At 38.0% G+C, this 16,979-nt stretch overlaps 2 protein-coding genes across 3 annotated transcripts in view; both read left to right on the plus strand.

Annotated features, from left to right (window-relative positions):
- Nucleotides 1–10: 10 nt before the first annotated feature.
- fxyd6 (FXYD domain containing ion transport regulator 6) lies at nucleotides 11–5,496 on the plus strand. The gene is made up of 8 exons (XM_077722126.1): nucleotides 11–179; nucleotides 2,236–2,289; nucleotides 2,942–2,965; nucleotides 3,048–3,083; nucleotides 3,168–3,242; nucleotides 4,054–4,090; nucleotides 4,166–4,215; nucleotides 4,307–5,496. The coding sequence occupies exons 2-8, from the start codon at nucleotides 2,241–2,243 to the stop codon at nucleotides 4,342–4,344; spliced, it is 309 nt and encodes a 102-aa protein (XP_077578252.1). The 5' UTR covers nucleotides 11–179; nucleotides 2,236–2,240; the 3' UTR covers nucleotides 4,345–5,496.
- A 9,212-nt stretch (nucleotides 5,497–14,708) lies between these two features.
- The window catches only part of dscaml1 (Down syndrome cell adhesion molecule like 1), a 76,894-nt gene continuing 74,623 nt past the window's right edge, over nucleotides 14,709–16,979 (plus strand). For both annotated transcript variants that reach the window (XR_013327057.1, XM_077722124.1), the window contains exon 1: nucleotides 14,709–14,893. Coding sequence is in view for 1 of the 2 variants with exons in the window: in XM_077722124.1 (XP_077578250.1) it covers nucleotides 14,851–14,893 (43 nt within the window). In the remaining variant the exon portion in view is untranslated. The remainder of the gene's footprint in view (nucleotides 14,894–16,979) is intronic.

Genomic DNA, 16,979 nt, shown 5'->3' on the forward strand with positions numbered 1-16,979 from the left:
ATCTTTCCATCCATCCCTCCATCCTTCCTCCTCCTCTTCCTCTTCCTCCTCCTCCTCCTAGTTGTTCTTGTTCAGCTCCAGCGCCCTCACACACCCATGTGAAGACCACCGGACAGAAGCTGAGTGATTTCAGTGGGTGGAGGAGAGACTATTAATTGACCTTTCCTAATAAATAAAAGGTAAGTTCCTCGCCATTAACATGGTCATTTTTTTAATGTAATGAAGATGGAGGGCGTTTTTGCATGACATTGTTTTATCAGTCAATATTTTTCATCTTGATGCACAATTAATGATGATAGATGCATTCACGTGTCACTTTCAACGTGGGAAATTAGAGGATTATGACGAATATTGAGGAATAGACGTGTGTGTTTGCATGTCGTGACGATTGGAGATTTTGGTTAGGTGGCGTGATTGGGTAATGGACGTCGTCGGGCGAGCCACAGGTTGAAGGGACGGCACGTTCGTGTCGATTGGGAGCTCGTGTTAGAGTTTGCGCAGTCTTTTCTTTTTGTTGCGATCTCGTCTTTTATTTATGTATTATTATTTAAGATCGATATTAATCTTGTTTGTGATACGTCGCCACGCCCCTCAGCGGTCGCGAGTGGACCCCACAGGTTTTTCTTCCACTTTGCGACCGGACTCAGTTGCCATGGTGATTCAAAAAATGGGCAAGCAGGACGGCGCTGTCCATGGTTGCTACGGTGACGTCACGCAGCGTCCGTCTGACCTGTTCAAAATGACCTACTTTAGGTACCTTAATGGTGACGTCATGGCTCATATTTTAGATTGGGAACGTTGTCATTTTAATCAAAGATAGATTTGTTTTCATTGATTTGGGATTCCCCCGTGTGTTTGCTTTAAATTGATGACAATTTGCAGGCATTGCACGTCCATGATTTCAATTGTGTTCAATCAGTAAAGCCATAGAGATGGTTGCAAAGCAGATTTCTTAATTTTTATATAAAGTAGGAACACAAAATCTCTTGAGATGGAAAAGGGCTCAATGTGAAAAGACTGCAAGGTCTTGGGGGTCTAGTTTTTGGGAGTTGGTAGGTGAGGAGGGTCTAAAATGATGATGACCAGAGGTATAATCAACTGGTTAATATGTTCCCAATTGGTGAGCAAACTACGGCCCGGGGGCCACATTGACTTTAAAATTTTGACTTATGGGCCGGGTCAGCACAAGATACGATACATATAAAAAAGTGCATCCGTTAACAGTACATATGAAACATAAGCAGAAAAAATGCCTAAAGTATTAACATACTCATCATTATAGTAAAAAGTATAAAGTACAAAGTCAATTAAAAAGGAATGTATTAAGAAATATTAAGATGTCATTTAAAAAGTGTTTTTTTTTTTTTGGCGCAATAAATCATTTTTTTTTTTAAGTAAACCATGACATTAACTGCAATTTAATAAAGAATAGATAGATTATGGTAATTTCTTCCTGGGCAGGAATGCTCCTTCCTTGGATGACTGATGGCACTAAAATGTCCCTAAGTGAATTAAGAAAGGACAAACATCTTGTTAGGTGGACAGACGTAAATGTAGCTTGACAGAGGGCAGCTCCAGCTCCATAAAAGGAATCCATTCATCGTCTCGACTTGGAGTAGCGTAACGTTTGTCTTTCAAGCCTGCGCCAAAATAGGTCAAGGTCATGTTAACCATCTGTAGGGAGGCGGAGACTAGAAAAATATATTTTAATATTAGAAACTCTGCCTACAAAAGATGACACACTGGTTTGTTGATCTAAAAAATAAAGATTAAATTGCAGGGTGGTGATTAAGTTAGACCAGATGTGGGCAAACTACGGCCCGCGGGCCACATATGGCCCGTTAGGCTTTTTAATCCGGCCCGCCGACGTTGTCCAAAATGTTTTTTTCCCCCCAAGATGGCGCTGTCACACGGAAGCCAGTGGCAGTAGCTCTGTCCACTCTTATTTGTTTTTTTGTGTTTTACATCCCTTATATCTTTTTTAAATGATAATTTAATATTTCTTAATACATTTTACTTGACTTTGTACTTTATACTTTTTATTTTAATGATGAGTGATGAGTATGTTAATACTTGAGTCCATTTTTCTGTTTATGTTTCATATGTACTGTTAACGGATGCACTTTTTTATATGTATCCTATCTTATGCTGACCCCACCCATCTGTCAAATGTTTAAAGTCAATAGCCATATGTTCGCAACCCCAACGCTAATGCACATCATTTTTGTTCTCCAGTTGCCATGGAAACTATTTCTGTCTTCCTATCCTCGCTCCTGGTGTTGGTGGCTGGTAAGAAACCTCTTTCCTCGTCACACACACGCTCTTAATTGCTTAATTAAAGTCTTAGCGGTATGAATATATGACTTTTTTAATATTATGTTCATTTCTGTTGAATAGGTTCATATATAGGCTTTAAATATTTTGAGGTTTTGTTAAATAAAAAATAGAATTCAGCATTTTTAATGAGATGCAGGTGAGCTGAAACTAGCAAATTTGTATTTTAATATAAATTGGTGTACAACCTTGATAAAATCTAATTGTATTTTATTTTATTTACTTTTTACAAATTATACTGTATACAAATAATTTCTCTGTTTTTGACACATGAAACCGAAACGTTTATGTTAAATTGGATGATTTTATTGCTAATAAACGTAAAATATATAGAAGTAAAATGAGATTCAAACCATAGAGTGCACACAAAAATATGTATTCATTAAAAAAAGATTTATATACTGCAGTAAAATTGAAGTGACGTAATATAATAGTAGAAATAGTAGAAGTAGTTAGTAGGGTTTAAAATATATAGTGCTAAGACTGAAGTAACATTCTAAAATGATACATCTATTATGCACAAATACTTCACTATGATGTTGAAAAACAACATTTTTTTGTGTGCATATTTTTTTTTCCACTCCCACGATATCTGGAAAACTGTCAGCTGTAGCAGACGTGGACGTTCAGGGTAAGTGCGCCCACCAAAATTCAGGTCGCGCTTTTAAAATGGATCAAAATGTCGCCATTGCAAACTGAATGTATCTTTTCAGATGAACCTGAGAAAGAGGAAAACCCTTTTGTCTATGGTGAGTGCATTTAAATCCGTGGCACGTTGCATCGGAATGCATAAAGACCAACAACATCTTTATTTATCTTCATTTTTCAACTAGATTACGAGAGCCTGAGGATCTGCGGACTGGCTTTAGCTGTGGTGCTCTTCACTTTAGGAATTCTACTCATCCTCAGTAAGTAAAACATCATCATCATTTTGTATATACTCCTAAATATGATTGCCTTTTTCCTTATGAGGTTGATAGGACACTCATTAAAATATTTTGGGGGGAAAATGAAAATAAAAAAGCTTTATATTGTTATTGGGGGCTATCACTAAAGTGTATTTATTTTATAAACCTTTTATTTATGTATAAATGCATGGTAATTTTGTGACCTAAAACACAGAATGTGATGTATACTAGGTATTTTAGGATAGTGTATTTGTGTGTGAGTATTATCTAGAAATTAGTGATCTAGTTTAATTTTATATATTTTTTAATTACCATAAACGGTGTAGCCTACTAATAATAGTTTTTAGTAAACGCTCAATGGCATTGTGTAAGCTTAGGCACCCCTGTAATCCTTGTTAGGATAACCATAATGGAAAAATGAATGATTTTTATGCATATTTAGAAGTTTTTTTTCATAAATACAATCTGCTACATTAACTCATTCACTGCCATGGAAGACAGTTGATGTCCAATCTATTTTCACTGGGTGGTCTGACAGCTATGTAACAAAGGAAAACATATGTATTTTCATTTAATTTTACTTATATAAAGCAAAATATGCCAAAATTAGGTTAAAAAAAACATTTTTTTCCACCCACAAGCATTAAAGTCACCACATTCTACTTTAAAAGCCTCTGACTAAAAATGATATTAACCTTTAGTGCATCATCATCATCATACTACTGCATAATATTTCATATTTAGTATGTGTCACATTTACCCAAAATGCTCGTCAATGGCATTAATGATCTTTTTTTTAACTCGTCTCAAGGTCGACGATGCCGCTGCAGCATTAACCAGAAAGCCAGGTACGTATCTCGCCTGTCCTGGCCCCGCCCTCTCCATGCTTGACACGTCGGTTACCATAGCAACCTTCTTTACAGGCCCCCCGGAGACGAAGAGGCGCAGGAGGAAAACCTTATCGTCTCAAAGGGTGAGCACTCATTCACCTTTCCTCGTAAAAAAAACCTTCTATTTTGGAGTATTAAACTATATATTTTTTATATTTTTTATTAAAATTTTAGCCGCAGCCGCCGCCAAAGAGACACCAGCTGAAAATTGAGACATTTCCTTCCTCCGCCGTCAGCTTACACTGCCTTCTACTTTAATTTTTCATAAATCCACCGCGTCGTAGCTGTAATTATGTAACAAGTGGTGAAAGTAAGAGTAGAAAACCAAAAAAAACAACAACCGAAAAGTAAGACAAATGCGCTTTGTCGTGATTGTAGCCGTCCTGGGTGCTTTTGTCTCTTCTCGTGCCTTTTGTGTCGATGTCTCACCCAAAATTTGACGTATTTTTTTGTTCTGTCTCTCAGCCGGTAGCATTTTTGACTCAAAATGGGTTTTGGAACGTTAGGAATTTGTCTTTATGGTGAGGCCCCATTTGGAAGTAGCACTTTACGAAGTATTGATATCAGTTTACACTGATGTATCGGTTTTTTTTTGTAATTTTTTGGGGGGCCGCGGACGCAAAACGAAAGAACTTTTGATCAAAACTACTAAAAGAGAACCTAGATTTCATCAAACTGATGCCATCTCTAGGAGTTGAGGGTAAAACGGCCATTTTAACACAAAAAATTGAATTTTTTTAACAATTCAGAGTCCTTTTTTTGCCAATTTACTCTTTAAAACATTCAAATTTAACAAAATTAGCTCAATTTTAACGCTAGTAAAGAAAAACAAGCCCTCCCCCAACGCTTATAAGCCCCTCCCACTTATCTCGTATTCTAAAAACTTAGCAATTAGCAACCAAACTCGTCTAAAATTAAACCCACTTGAATTAGCTTTAGCGGTAGCACGTTCCGATTCATAACGATTTATAAACATCGGTAAATTCTTTAAATGTTGGGTGTCGCTAACTCACTGTGTCCTTTTACGTTGTCTTTGTCCTCAATAATGTTTACTGTACTATATAAATATATGGAGTACTTAACTATAGCCTATAGCTTACCAACAGCCAATGATAGTTACTATGTGTATCAAATTGTGCATCTTTTTGCCATCCCATATGTGAGCTATCTCACTGCCTGAGAAAAAAAAAGTCCTAATCTCACCTCCACCGGTGGACCTTATATTTATTTTCTACTTGTGTAATAATAAGACACGAAAAATGACGACAAAAGCTTTTGTCCAATCGCCGCATGAGGCCTTGTTGTGTCGCAACATGTCGCGCTTTTTGGCATACGATCCCAATAAATCTGTCTAAAGATGCCTCCCCCGTGGTCAAAAAGTATTGTGGTTGACAGTGGGGGTGCTGTTTCCCTGCTCAAGTCGTTATACAGTGGTATAGTGGCAATTTGAGATATGAGCACTGGGCGGGGCATTGCATTTTTTTTCCCGTTAGTCAGTGCAAATGGCGGAGCTTGTTCGCTAATATGAGAGGAGTATATATACTACTTCTAGTTGGTAAGTAGTAGTGCGTTATCCTGTTGTGAGGGTGTTTGTTTGCATCATTTTGGGAATATTTTGAAGGAAATATGAACTCAAACAACCCTCGATTGGTTGCATTTGAAAGTCAGGGTGGAGGCGGGGCCAATAGAGTCAAAAGGGAGAAGAAAATTATCAAAATTTGAAAGAAAATTTGAATTAAGTGTAGTGTAAGGTTAGATTAAATTTATTTGAGTTGTCTGCATCGTAATCCAAGTTAAATTTATTTTTTGTTATGTTACGAGCACGTTGCCATGCAAAAAACTAACAACCTGGTTTAAAGGTAATTGTAATCGTACATTTACAGTTCTTAAACTTGTAGTGAATTTGTTAAATGTTTCCTTTCCTGCTACCATTCCAAAGGTTAGGCTCCGGTAGCGCTTTATTGGTTTCAGAGTTCAAACTTTTATGGTTTGATAAATGCATAACTTGAGTGCCTGTAGGCGTGGAAAATTCTTGTTTGGGCGCGTAGACGTTTTGGTCAACGGTGTGCGCACTAATACGAGGACACCAGGCCGAAGACGGACCAAAGAAAGACACAGCAGCTCAGGTAAGATATGATTTGCTTCCTCAAATGTCTACGAAGTTAAGATATTTAGAAAAAAACGTGTATTTGAGCCAAAATGTCTGCCCACAATGATCATTTTTGCATGTATAAACCCTATCATGACCCACATTGACCTCTACTATCAACTTATTGCTTATTATCGTTAAATTAATTCTGTTCAAATCCTTTAACGGACTCAAAAAAAAAATACAATTCCATCGTATTACTTTCTCAAATGTTTACAAAATTAAGATTAAGAAGTTAAGAAATTTAAATTAAAAGCATTTATGTGTATTTGAGCCAAAATGTCTGCCCTGAAATGATCATTTTTGCAGTTTAAAATCCTATCACGACCCATTTTTACATGTTTTATTGATTATTTCTTATTATTGTTACTCTATATTAACTCTGGAACCCCCAAAAGACTTTTTGTCCATCATTTAAATGAAAATATTGAAGTATTACATACCTTTTGGACGGAAATCCCTATAAATACTTAACCTTGTCGCCATAGTCGTTGATCCATGAAAGGTTATCAAACATTCTGGCGGTGAAACATTAATGAATAACAGCGTCCGATAACCTTTGATCGACGCCGCCAATGAAATTTAAAACAATCTCAAGCAAGGTCAATCTGGCAAGACTTTAAAAAAAGCGCCTCCTAAGAAGAGGCTTTATTTTGAAGAGGCCAAGACGAGTTTCAAAGGACGACGACACATCATTTACGCATAATCATCTTTCATAACAAACATGACCTCATGTGATATGATTTAGTTGGCTGACGGTCTTTGTGGCTCATTGTGTTGTATTTTTTTGGCAGTTGGGCCCGACTCCACGCCAAAACGTGATAGGAAATATGTCGTCTTCTCAAGGTAGGTGCCGCCATGTTGGCTCAAGGGAGGAAAGGGGTCATTTTTAGATGATTGATTTCATCGAAAAATTGGTTTCTGACTTTTTTAAACATATTTTTGCTACTTAATATATAATTTTCATTTTTTTATTCCTCATTTGGCCCTCACAGTGGGAGATTTGGGTTCAAATCCAGGTCGGTCCACTTGTACGGAGTTTGTATGGTCTCCCCAGGCCTGTGTGGGTTTTCTGTGGGTACTCTGGGTAACTCCCACTTTCCAAAGGCGGATTGGACACTCTAAATTGCCCTCTAGCTACGAGTGATTGGTTGTTTGTCTTTTTGTGCCCTGTGATTGGCTGCCCACAAATTCAGAGTGTCCCTAAGTGCGGTGGGATAGGCTCCAGCACCCCCCGTGACCCTAATGAGGATAAAATTGATTCCAAAATTAGATGAGACATTACTCATTTGTTATTTTGCATAAAATATTAACTGAATCTAGTGAAACTTTGTTATATTATCAGAATAGGGCAATTATTTAGTGAAGAGTTATGTTTATGAATACAGAATGTCCTCCAATTTGGGAAAAGTGTGACTTATAGTCCGGAAAATACGGTATATTTAATGATCTAATCATTATATTTTGGTATAATTTTGACTGTTGAATAAGTAGATGTTTGTGAATCTCACTTTTGTCTGTTGAATGTATTTGTTCAGGTGATCAAATTGACCTCGATGCTGATTTTAATTATGGTAAGTTGACTTCAACAACATGACAGTATTTTTGGCAGTTTTTTGGTGAGATTCTTTTCAGTTTTTAACACAGTGCTTCCTTGCACAATGACTTTTTTGAATGTACTACAATATGTAAAATGGACATTTTCTTAATGTAGTGTTATGACAACAGTTTTTCATGTTTTACAGCCCCTCTATCTTTTTTAAATGACATATTCATATTTCTTAATACATTCCTTTTGTATCCCTCTGTATTTTCAGATTACCACACACTGCGCACCGTCGGTCTGAGTCTTACCGGAGTCCTGGTCTTTCTTTCCATTCTTTTGCTGTCAGGTAAGTTATCAAGTGCTTAGCCAGATTTGCCTTTTATTATGTAATATAATGAACTCCTCCTGTTACCCTTATCCTTTTTTAATGTAATACCCATAATATTGCGTAAATATCATTTTAAAATGCTCCCCCCTCTTCCAATTTTTAATTAATATTATTTTGTTTTATTCTCACAGGCGGCAAATTTCTTCGCTGTCTGAAAAAGGTAAGTTTTTTTGTAGGATTTGAATTTTGCTGGATTTAATTGTGATAATAGCATTTTTTGCTGGTCTGAATATTAAAAAAATACGTTTTAATTCAATTAAAAATGGGTAAAATGACATTGTCTTTGTTCAATGTTGATAGAAATCACAAAATGATGGCAGCTGAGGTGACAAGATGATGGATGACATTATTGATATCCCATCCTATCTTTTTCAATAAAAGAAACATGTAACCTTGTTGTTATTTTTCAAAAATGTTTTAATCATATCAAAACAATACAATATAAATAAAAATGTGAATGAATCATCATTTTATCACACAATTTATGTTTGAAATTGTTTGCAAAATGTTATTATAGCATAGTTGCCCCTCCTTAAAAAATGGCATTAATCATAATAAACATTCAACAGTGTTTAGATCATAAAATGTATCATTTCAGTTGTAACTTCATGTCTGGTATTTGTAGTAACCATAATGACCACCAGAGGGTGCGCTAACTCCAGCGTGGAAACGAACGGAAATGATGTCGAGCTTACCAGGTGTACTTTTTAATCATTTTTGCCTCGAATTTGTTTGTATTCAACCCCACGCGGAAAACAAATCCCATCGATCTTTCTTTTCACGCCACTTTATACCCTCGATGCAAATCTACCAGGGTGGGTTGACAAAATATCAAGTTTAAGGCGACCAGATCCAAGGTTTGTACCCAGTTTTGATCACTTTTCAATGTAATCTGTAACCACTGAATGTATAATATCCCGATTTTTTTCCCTATGCGATCGGGGACTTAAATGTGTTTTTAATGTGGCATCAGGCATTGATTTGTGATTTTGAGTGAGAATCAGAAGTAAGTAACTTTTAAATCTTTTATAGATGACTTCATAAGACATAGAAAATGATATATTGTGACGTCCTATGATGCTTTCTCGATTTGGATTGAATTGAATGCTTTAATTGTCGTTATATGATGAGATGTAATGCTTCATCAACGTGTGCACAAATAACAACAAAAAACAAACAATCAAATCAATAATGAGCAAAATAGCATCATAACTTGACAAGTTCAAATGAACTACGACCACCGGTGCACTAAATGCAAAGTGGCGGCCCGGGGGCCACATTTGGCCCGCCTCATCATTTCGTGTGGCCCGGGAAAGTAAGTGATGAGTGCCGATTTTTCTTTTAAAATGAAGAGTTGATGTATATTACATGTCTTGATTTTCCTATTTTACATCAATAATTGTCATTTTTTAATCCATTTTTCTGTGTGTTTAGTTCAAAAGTCATTTTGTAAAATCTAAAGATATATTTAAAAAAGCTAAAATAACATTGTTTCACATTTTAAAAAAAATTGAATATTCAGGGCTTTTAGTCCAGTTCTTTTACTCCATTTATAAAATAAAAATATATCTATATTCATATACATGAAATCAAATTTTGGTCTAATAGTTAACTTTTACAAATCAAATATTCCCTTGCTATAACCTGCTTAACCATTTCAGGTACACCTCCCCCTTGTGGACACATCTTGCAACTTTCTTACATGGAATGAGCCAAAGGATGAATGAAACCAAAGGAGTGAACAGGAAAAAAATCCAATCTGGTTTTCCCAGTTGATGGCCCGAGGCTTCATCAAATGACCGATCGACCAGTTGAGGTAAGCGCAAAAAGCCATTTTAAATCCTGATAACATCACTCCGTAAACACGGGTGTGAGAGCGCCGAACGCTGGGCCTTCCCAGAGCCGTTTTAGACCAGCAGCCGGTGCTGACAGCACATACAAACAACGTTAGAGTGAGTGAGGGATGCAAACAACAGGTGGGAGCATGTGACGCTGCTTTTAAACGTATTCTTAAGTTCTTAAGTGTGTTTTTGTGTATGCATGAGGTCGGCCTTAAAAGCGTGGGAAAGTGATAAGATCAGAGAAGTGTGGTTGGGAAAAGTGGCCCACATCCACCATGTCTTTTTATTTTATATGTATTTATATAGATATATATATAAACATACCCCTTATGCAGTGTTTTAGCAAAAATTCCAAAAATCTAAATAAAATACACACACATTTGAATTTAACCGCTCCAAAATTAGAACTGTATCAGTTATGAAAAATAAAAATGCCCCGATTAGATTGAGACTAAAGATCTATTGTTTAATTCATTTATTTTGATGATCAGTTTTTTTAATTAGACATATAAAAAGGCATAACATCCATTCTTCTAATTAAGTGGTTTATTCCAGTTGAGATTCCCTGTAAAGCTAAACATATAACAAAGAAACTACCAAAATATTGCACATTTGAATACAAAAACACTCAATTTTTCAAGCAGATTTTCCCTTAATGCTAATTTACAATAGTAAACATCATTATACAAATACAGCCAAAAATATTTATTTAAAAATGGTCAAAAGCCTCAAATTTGGTTAAAATAAAAATGATAATATCTTTTCTCCAAATCAACCCATCCCTTTGTTTTCCACGTATTATTTTTACATCCATCCCAATAACAACAATATACATCCCATCCATTTGTATTGAGAGGCCTAAATCAGGACCCATTTTCCACTTTAACCTGCTATTAAATAGCCCTTACAGTCATTTTTACAAGGTGTATAAAAGCAAAAAGTGTGTTTGCATGTCAGCAAGAGGTGAGCGCGGCTCCTCAGTCCCACGCAGCAACGCCTCCGCGCTGGCAGCCATCTTGGAAGAGATGGCATTGCCCTGGCATGTTTGCGTATGCGTGCTCTCACGTGAGTGGCTGTTCCGTGTCGCCAATTCAAATGCTTCCAGCCTAATTTACTCCTTCCTCGCCACTCCAAAATCTCTAGGCCACGCCTCCTTTTCATTTTTTAAACAACAACTAACCCCCCACCACCACCATTTCTGCTCATTTTGCACCCCAGTCGAATTAATACGCATTCCCCGCATCTGTTAAAGCATCCTCCCATCGGGATTATATGCTCCGGCGTACGCCAAAAGGCTCGCCGTTCGCCACCCGCCCGTTAACGCACTGCAGCAAAGTGTGCCGACGTTCAGGTTCGACCAATGCGGAGCCTCGGTTGACGAAGAGGGAAAAAAAGCATGTTTTTGCAGCTCATTACGTCCTTTTTGTAACAAAAGCAGAGTTAAGTAGGTTTCTAAACGTGGCACACCAATTCTGACCTTGTCCATAGGCCATGCTAATGCTAATGTCATTTTAGCACAGGGGTCAATAACCTTTTGGATTGAGGGAGCCTTAAACAATTCATATTTTTGAATGTTATTCCTTAAGAGACATACTTAGAATTTTTAAGTCAAAATACATGAAAATGTGTGCATTTTTTGTGGTCATGTAAAGTAGAAAAAGTCTTGTCATTTGTTTGCATAATTAATGAGAATCAATGAGTATGCATGCAGAAGAGTTTAATGTACAGGTGTCAAAGTGGCGGCCCGGGGGCCAAATTTGGTCCGCCGCATAATTTTGTGTGGCCCAGGTAAGTCAATGATGTGTGCCGATTTTGTGTTTTAGGGTCAAATCAAAATGAAGATTATAGATGTATATTACATTTCCTGATTTTCCCCCTTTTAAATCAATATTTGTCATTTTTTAATATATTCTTTATTTTTTTTCAGTTTTTAGTTTAAAAATAATTTTGTAAAATCTAAAAATAGATTTAAAAAAAGCTCTAAATATTTTTTTGTTCTATAAAAAACTGAATTTTCAGGACTTTTGTTCCAGTTCTTTTAATCCATTTATTAAAAAAAATCTAAATATTATATCTAAAATGGTTCACATGAAATCGATTTGACGTTAAAGCGGCCCATGAACCAACCCGACCCCTTGTTTTACACTTTTAAAACCGATACCCATATGCACCCATCAAAACAGCCACATGTGGCTCCCTAGCCTTATCCCTCCCTACCCCGCCATGAAGACGTCTCATCACGCTGACGTCTTTAATCCAACCCACCCACCCCGCTTCTTCTCCCACGTGCATCCCTGGCCTTCCTCGCCTCCCGGCGATGTCACGGCCGATGGAGATGAGTCATTTGTTTTGGGTGCGAGTCCGTCCCGGCACTCCTCGGTGACACTTCCAGGAGCCGCTTGGCCTTTTTTTTTTTCTTCTTCCATTCCGTACGTCAGGCCTTATGACGATCACTGTCTGACAGGGAGAGTGCGCAACCTGCTCCGTGCTGTCGACCCGGCTCATATCAAGCCTTCTTTTTTTGACCAGTCTGCCGCATCTCCCAGGCCAGGCCGTTCACGTCTTTTTTTTTTTGGCTGCCGGGTGCTTTTAAACGTGTCGTGAGTGAGTGATTGAAAGGGAGAGTTTGACGCTCTTGACACATGGTGGCTTGTAAGCAAGTGTGGGCCAGATTCTGGGTAGTATTTCATAAAGTAGACTTGTGTTGATCCTTGGTTTTGGTATTGGTGTCCAATGAGGCTGTTTTTTGGTGCTGTATTTGGTGGATTAGGTCTTAGGATGGTTTGGTGGGGGCTCAGGGTCAGATTTCAGGTGTTTTCAGGTCTGGGAAAAAGTATGCTATTGGCTGGGCATTAATTCAGGGTTCCCATAATTAGCTGGGGTAGGCTCCAGAACCCCCCGCGAGCTTTATAAGGTTAAGTGGTTCAGTAAATGAATGAATGTATACTTGGCTGGCATTTATGGCATTATTTAGAGGTGTAATATTTGGATACTGAAAAAAATATAAAATAAATGACTTTTGCTTTTTTGAGCCTCTCGTTGTGCGCCATTTAATATACCCCTGCCGTTTAATATATATTAAATGGCAACTCAACTTTTAGATTTGTATGGTGTTCAAGGAGCATAATTCTAGATACTTTAGTTCATTCAAAATCCAAGTCAGACTTTAATGTACCTGGGTATATTAAATGGGGGGTATATTAAACAGCAAAAGACTTCCGTACCTAAAACTGATCTTTATTATGGCTTTTAATTTCTAGTGTAAATGCTTCTTTGTCTCCTCATGCACTGTGATTGGCCAGCCACCAATTGAGGGTGTCCATAGTTATCTGGGAGAAGCTCCAGCTCCCCTTTGCGACCTTTATATGGATAAGTACATCAGAAAATCAATGTATTTTCTGGAGTTTCAATGTCCAGTTAGTGCGTTTTCTCCCCCAAGTAAGTGGAAAAACTACTATGATGCTCAGAATTGTTACATCCCGCTTTTTCCCGGTCTGTGAATTGAATTTGTGAGTCTGTCGGACAGTGTGTGATTTTTGTGTGTGTTACACTTGTTATATAATAAAAAAGTGGAGGCAGAGTGTCTTGCTTCTACTGCCACACTAAAGCGGCTCTTTAGTGGGAGTGAGAGAAGCCACAGCTCACCTCAGATTCCTTTTTTTTAACAACAGTTTGGTTGTGCCAGGTTTTTTTATTAGTATTTTTATTATTATTTTTTTTTGCATGAAAAAAGTCTCAATTGAATTTATTCATTGAAAGTCATATACTACCAGTCCTCTTTTCAGAAGGCCATTATACATGATTTTATTCAAATCTAAGATATAATTCCGACAGGGTCATAAGATCTTTTTAAGTAATATTTCAGTTTATGCTGAAGAAAAGAAAAATTGTGTGGTATTAACTTCAAAATTGTAGTCATCATCATATGAAATAGTTTGCCCTTGAGCCAGGTCAATTCATGAATATCATTTTTTTAACCAAAATATTGGTTTTTAATTAAATTTCTGGAATCAAAATGGTCATGAACCAAAATTGTAGATTTTCACTCTTACCTTTTTTTGCAAATAATCAGGAACCGACATATTTCCTCAAAGGTTCGGGGTGCCGGAGCCTATCCCATCCAACCACCCCTGAATTACTTGCCAGCCAATCACATGGCACAAAAAACAGTCACAATCCCATCACCACTGAGTGGGAATCAAACCCAGACCACCAAAGTCATGCAGAAGAACCAAAACTCCACTTACCTGACTTTCCCGGGCCGCACAAATTGTTCCGACGGTCCAAATTTGGCCCGCGGGCCACCACTTTGACACCTGTAGTCCTAAAAATGACTCCACCTGTCTAGAAACATCACCACTCCTTCAAAACTAGAATCAAGACTATTCAAAGTCCCACAAAAGAAGTTTAAAAACACTTCCAAGGGTAAATCCAAGTCCGCCGGTTCCATCCGGGATGCGCGCGTCTCTTTCACCCCCCGCATCTTGATGAGGATGGCGGGGGTGGGGCGATGGCGCTCCGTCCCGGTAAGGGGAGGAGGCATCGGGCCACGGAGGCGGTACTTTCTCGGCGCTTTGCTTTCTCGGCGCCGGAGAGAGCGCAGGACCAGGGCTGGAGGAGAGAGACCTGCCGAAGGGGGGGGAAGTGGAAGCGCAAAAAAAAAACAAGCCCGAGACGAGAACAGAAAACCAACCCCGGGTCCACCACGGACCCTCCACGCCTGCCCCGTGCACTCTTCCTTTCGGAGGGGGGGATTGCACCACGTTCTTCTCAACTATTACTGCTTTGAATGGCATGTGGCTTGTAACTTTACTTCTGCTGTATTCTTTACAAGAAGGTAGGAAGGAGTCTTTTTAATCTCTTTTTATGCATTTTGCTGCGTCTTTTTGGCATGTTTTGCTTGAAATACACTGCGTTTACTTTGGAAAAGACAGGAAAAGAGTGGTGGTTTTTGGTTTTTGGATGCGGATTTGGGGATTTTGGTATTTTGGGGGTGTAGAGAGAACTTTTAAGGTTTTTTTTGTGTTTTGGTAGGGTTTAAGGGGGATATTGGGATGGAAGTTGTGAGCAGGGAAATGGATGCGCACTGATGGTGGAGGAGTGCGTAAAATGAGAGGATGGCGCTAAAAAAAGAGGGTTTGTTATTCGTTTGAAAGGGTGGAATAGTGGAATTATTTGGTTGGATTCATGTGAGGAGTGATTTTGAATATATAAAAGGGAGATTAATTGTAGTGGTGGTGGTGATTCAGTACATTTTGGGTGTTTTTTGTGTGTCCAATGGAAATATATGACTTTTTTTGGAATGAAACAAAGGAAAAAACTGGATTTTTTTCCAAAAATCCAAGTAAATGAGCACCAAAATTGTTCCGTAAAAGATAATTAATGCGTGTGCGTCCATGCTAGAACGGCGTAGGGGTCACGGCGTATCGGTGGTAGGGGAGATAGGCGAGTACTTTCTTGGAGAGTTGAAGTCATTTTGGGAGATAATTGCACTCGGTGGGAGACTTTTAAGACGTGGCTTTGTTAACATTGCAATTTATCGATGAACAAGCAAGCTGGGAGGGAAGGGAAGGACGGAGGGGAGGGAGGGGAGGGAGGGGGAGAGCATGCAGATGCCGTCGTTATCAGCCCTGCTCTAATTATTCATCCTCCATTTTCTCTGGCTTCAGATTCCGCTGATTGGCTTCACGGGAAATTCTGCAGATGGGAGCTCGGCGCTCTCATTTCATCTTTTAAAAATCAAAATTGCTATTTGAATTCGCTTCCTAGGCCTTCAGAAACGATGTGATATGAAATCTATCCATGTTATCAAGATTTTGTCCTCTGTATTCTATTTCTAAATGACATATATTATATAGTCCTTCATATTATAGTCTGAAAAAGATAGGTTTCCCACTTTTTTGGCCTTAGAAGCACCCTTGTTTTGTTTTTTACCGGATCACAAGGTGTTTGGGGTCGTACCTTATTGTATAGCCCGTCCCATGACTGCACATCGCTCGTACGCGTGGGAGGGTCGGCAGGCCGGGGGCGTCGTGCAACCGTCGGAGCGTTAAGAGAGACGACAGAAGATGGGAGAGATAAGATAACGCAGGGGGGAAACAAACTTCCACGTCACTTGTTTTTATCCAGCGCCATGTTCGACTCACTTTGCACGCTTCCCTTGCTTTTATATTATGCCAGGTGCATTCTCAATGTGTGTGTGTGTGTGTGTGTGTGTGTGTGTGTGTGTGTGTGTGTGTTTTCCGTTTGATGAACTTCATCACCAAAGGCAGATGCACGCATTGGTGTATACGTACTGCGTATTTTTCTATGTTGGCCGCGCCTGGAGAATGGCACACCTTTTGTTTTGCATCACCATATTTTGTAGATAGCTTTTGAAAATATATTCTGATTATGTATGTGGTATTCATTTGGAGAATGTGATATTTAAGAATGTGTTTTGGGCACTTTTTTGTTTTTTTTTGATGCAGGGAAGGCCTGAGAGGTCGACATTGTTTGACTTGATTTTTGATATGCATTATGGTAATGTTTTATAGGCTATTTTTGGTTATTTAGATGTTATTTTATTGTTAATGGCAAGGTTTTATAGGAGAAGTGGCTATTTAAGGTGATTTAAAAATGTTATTTTATTGTTAAGGTCAACCTTTTATAGGAGGAGTTTCTATTTTTGGTCATTTAACAATATTAACTTATTGTTAAGGTCAACCTTTTATAGGACAAATGGCTATTTAAGGTCATTTAAAAATGTTAATTTATTGTTGATCTCAACCTTTTATAGTTCAGTTTGCTATTTTTTGTCCTTTAAAATTATTTTATTGTTAATGTCAACCTTTTATAGGAAAAATGGCTATTTAAGTTCATTTAAAAATGTTATTTTATTGTTAAGGTCAACCTTTTATAGGACAAGTGGCTAATTTTGGTCA

This window comes from Stigmatopora nigra, chromosome 8, assembly GCF_051989575.1.
Source record: "Stigmatopora nigra isolate UIUO_SnigA chromosome 8, RoL_Snig_1.1, whole genome shotgun sequence".
Classification (NCBI taxonomy): Eukaryota; Metazoa; Chordata; class Actinopteri; order Syngnathiformes; family Syngnathidae; genus Stigmatopora; species Stigmatopora nigra.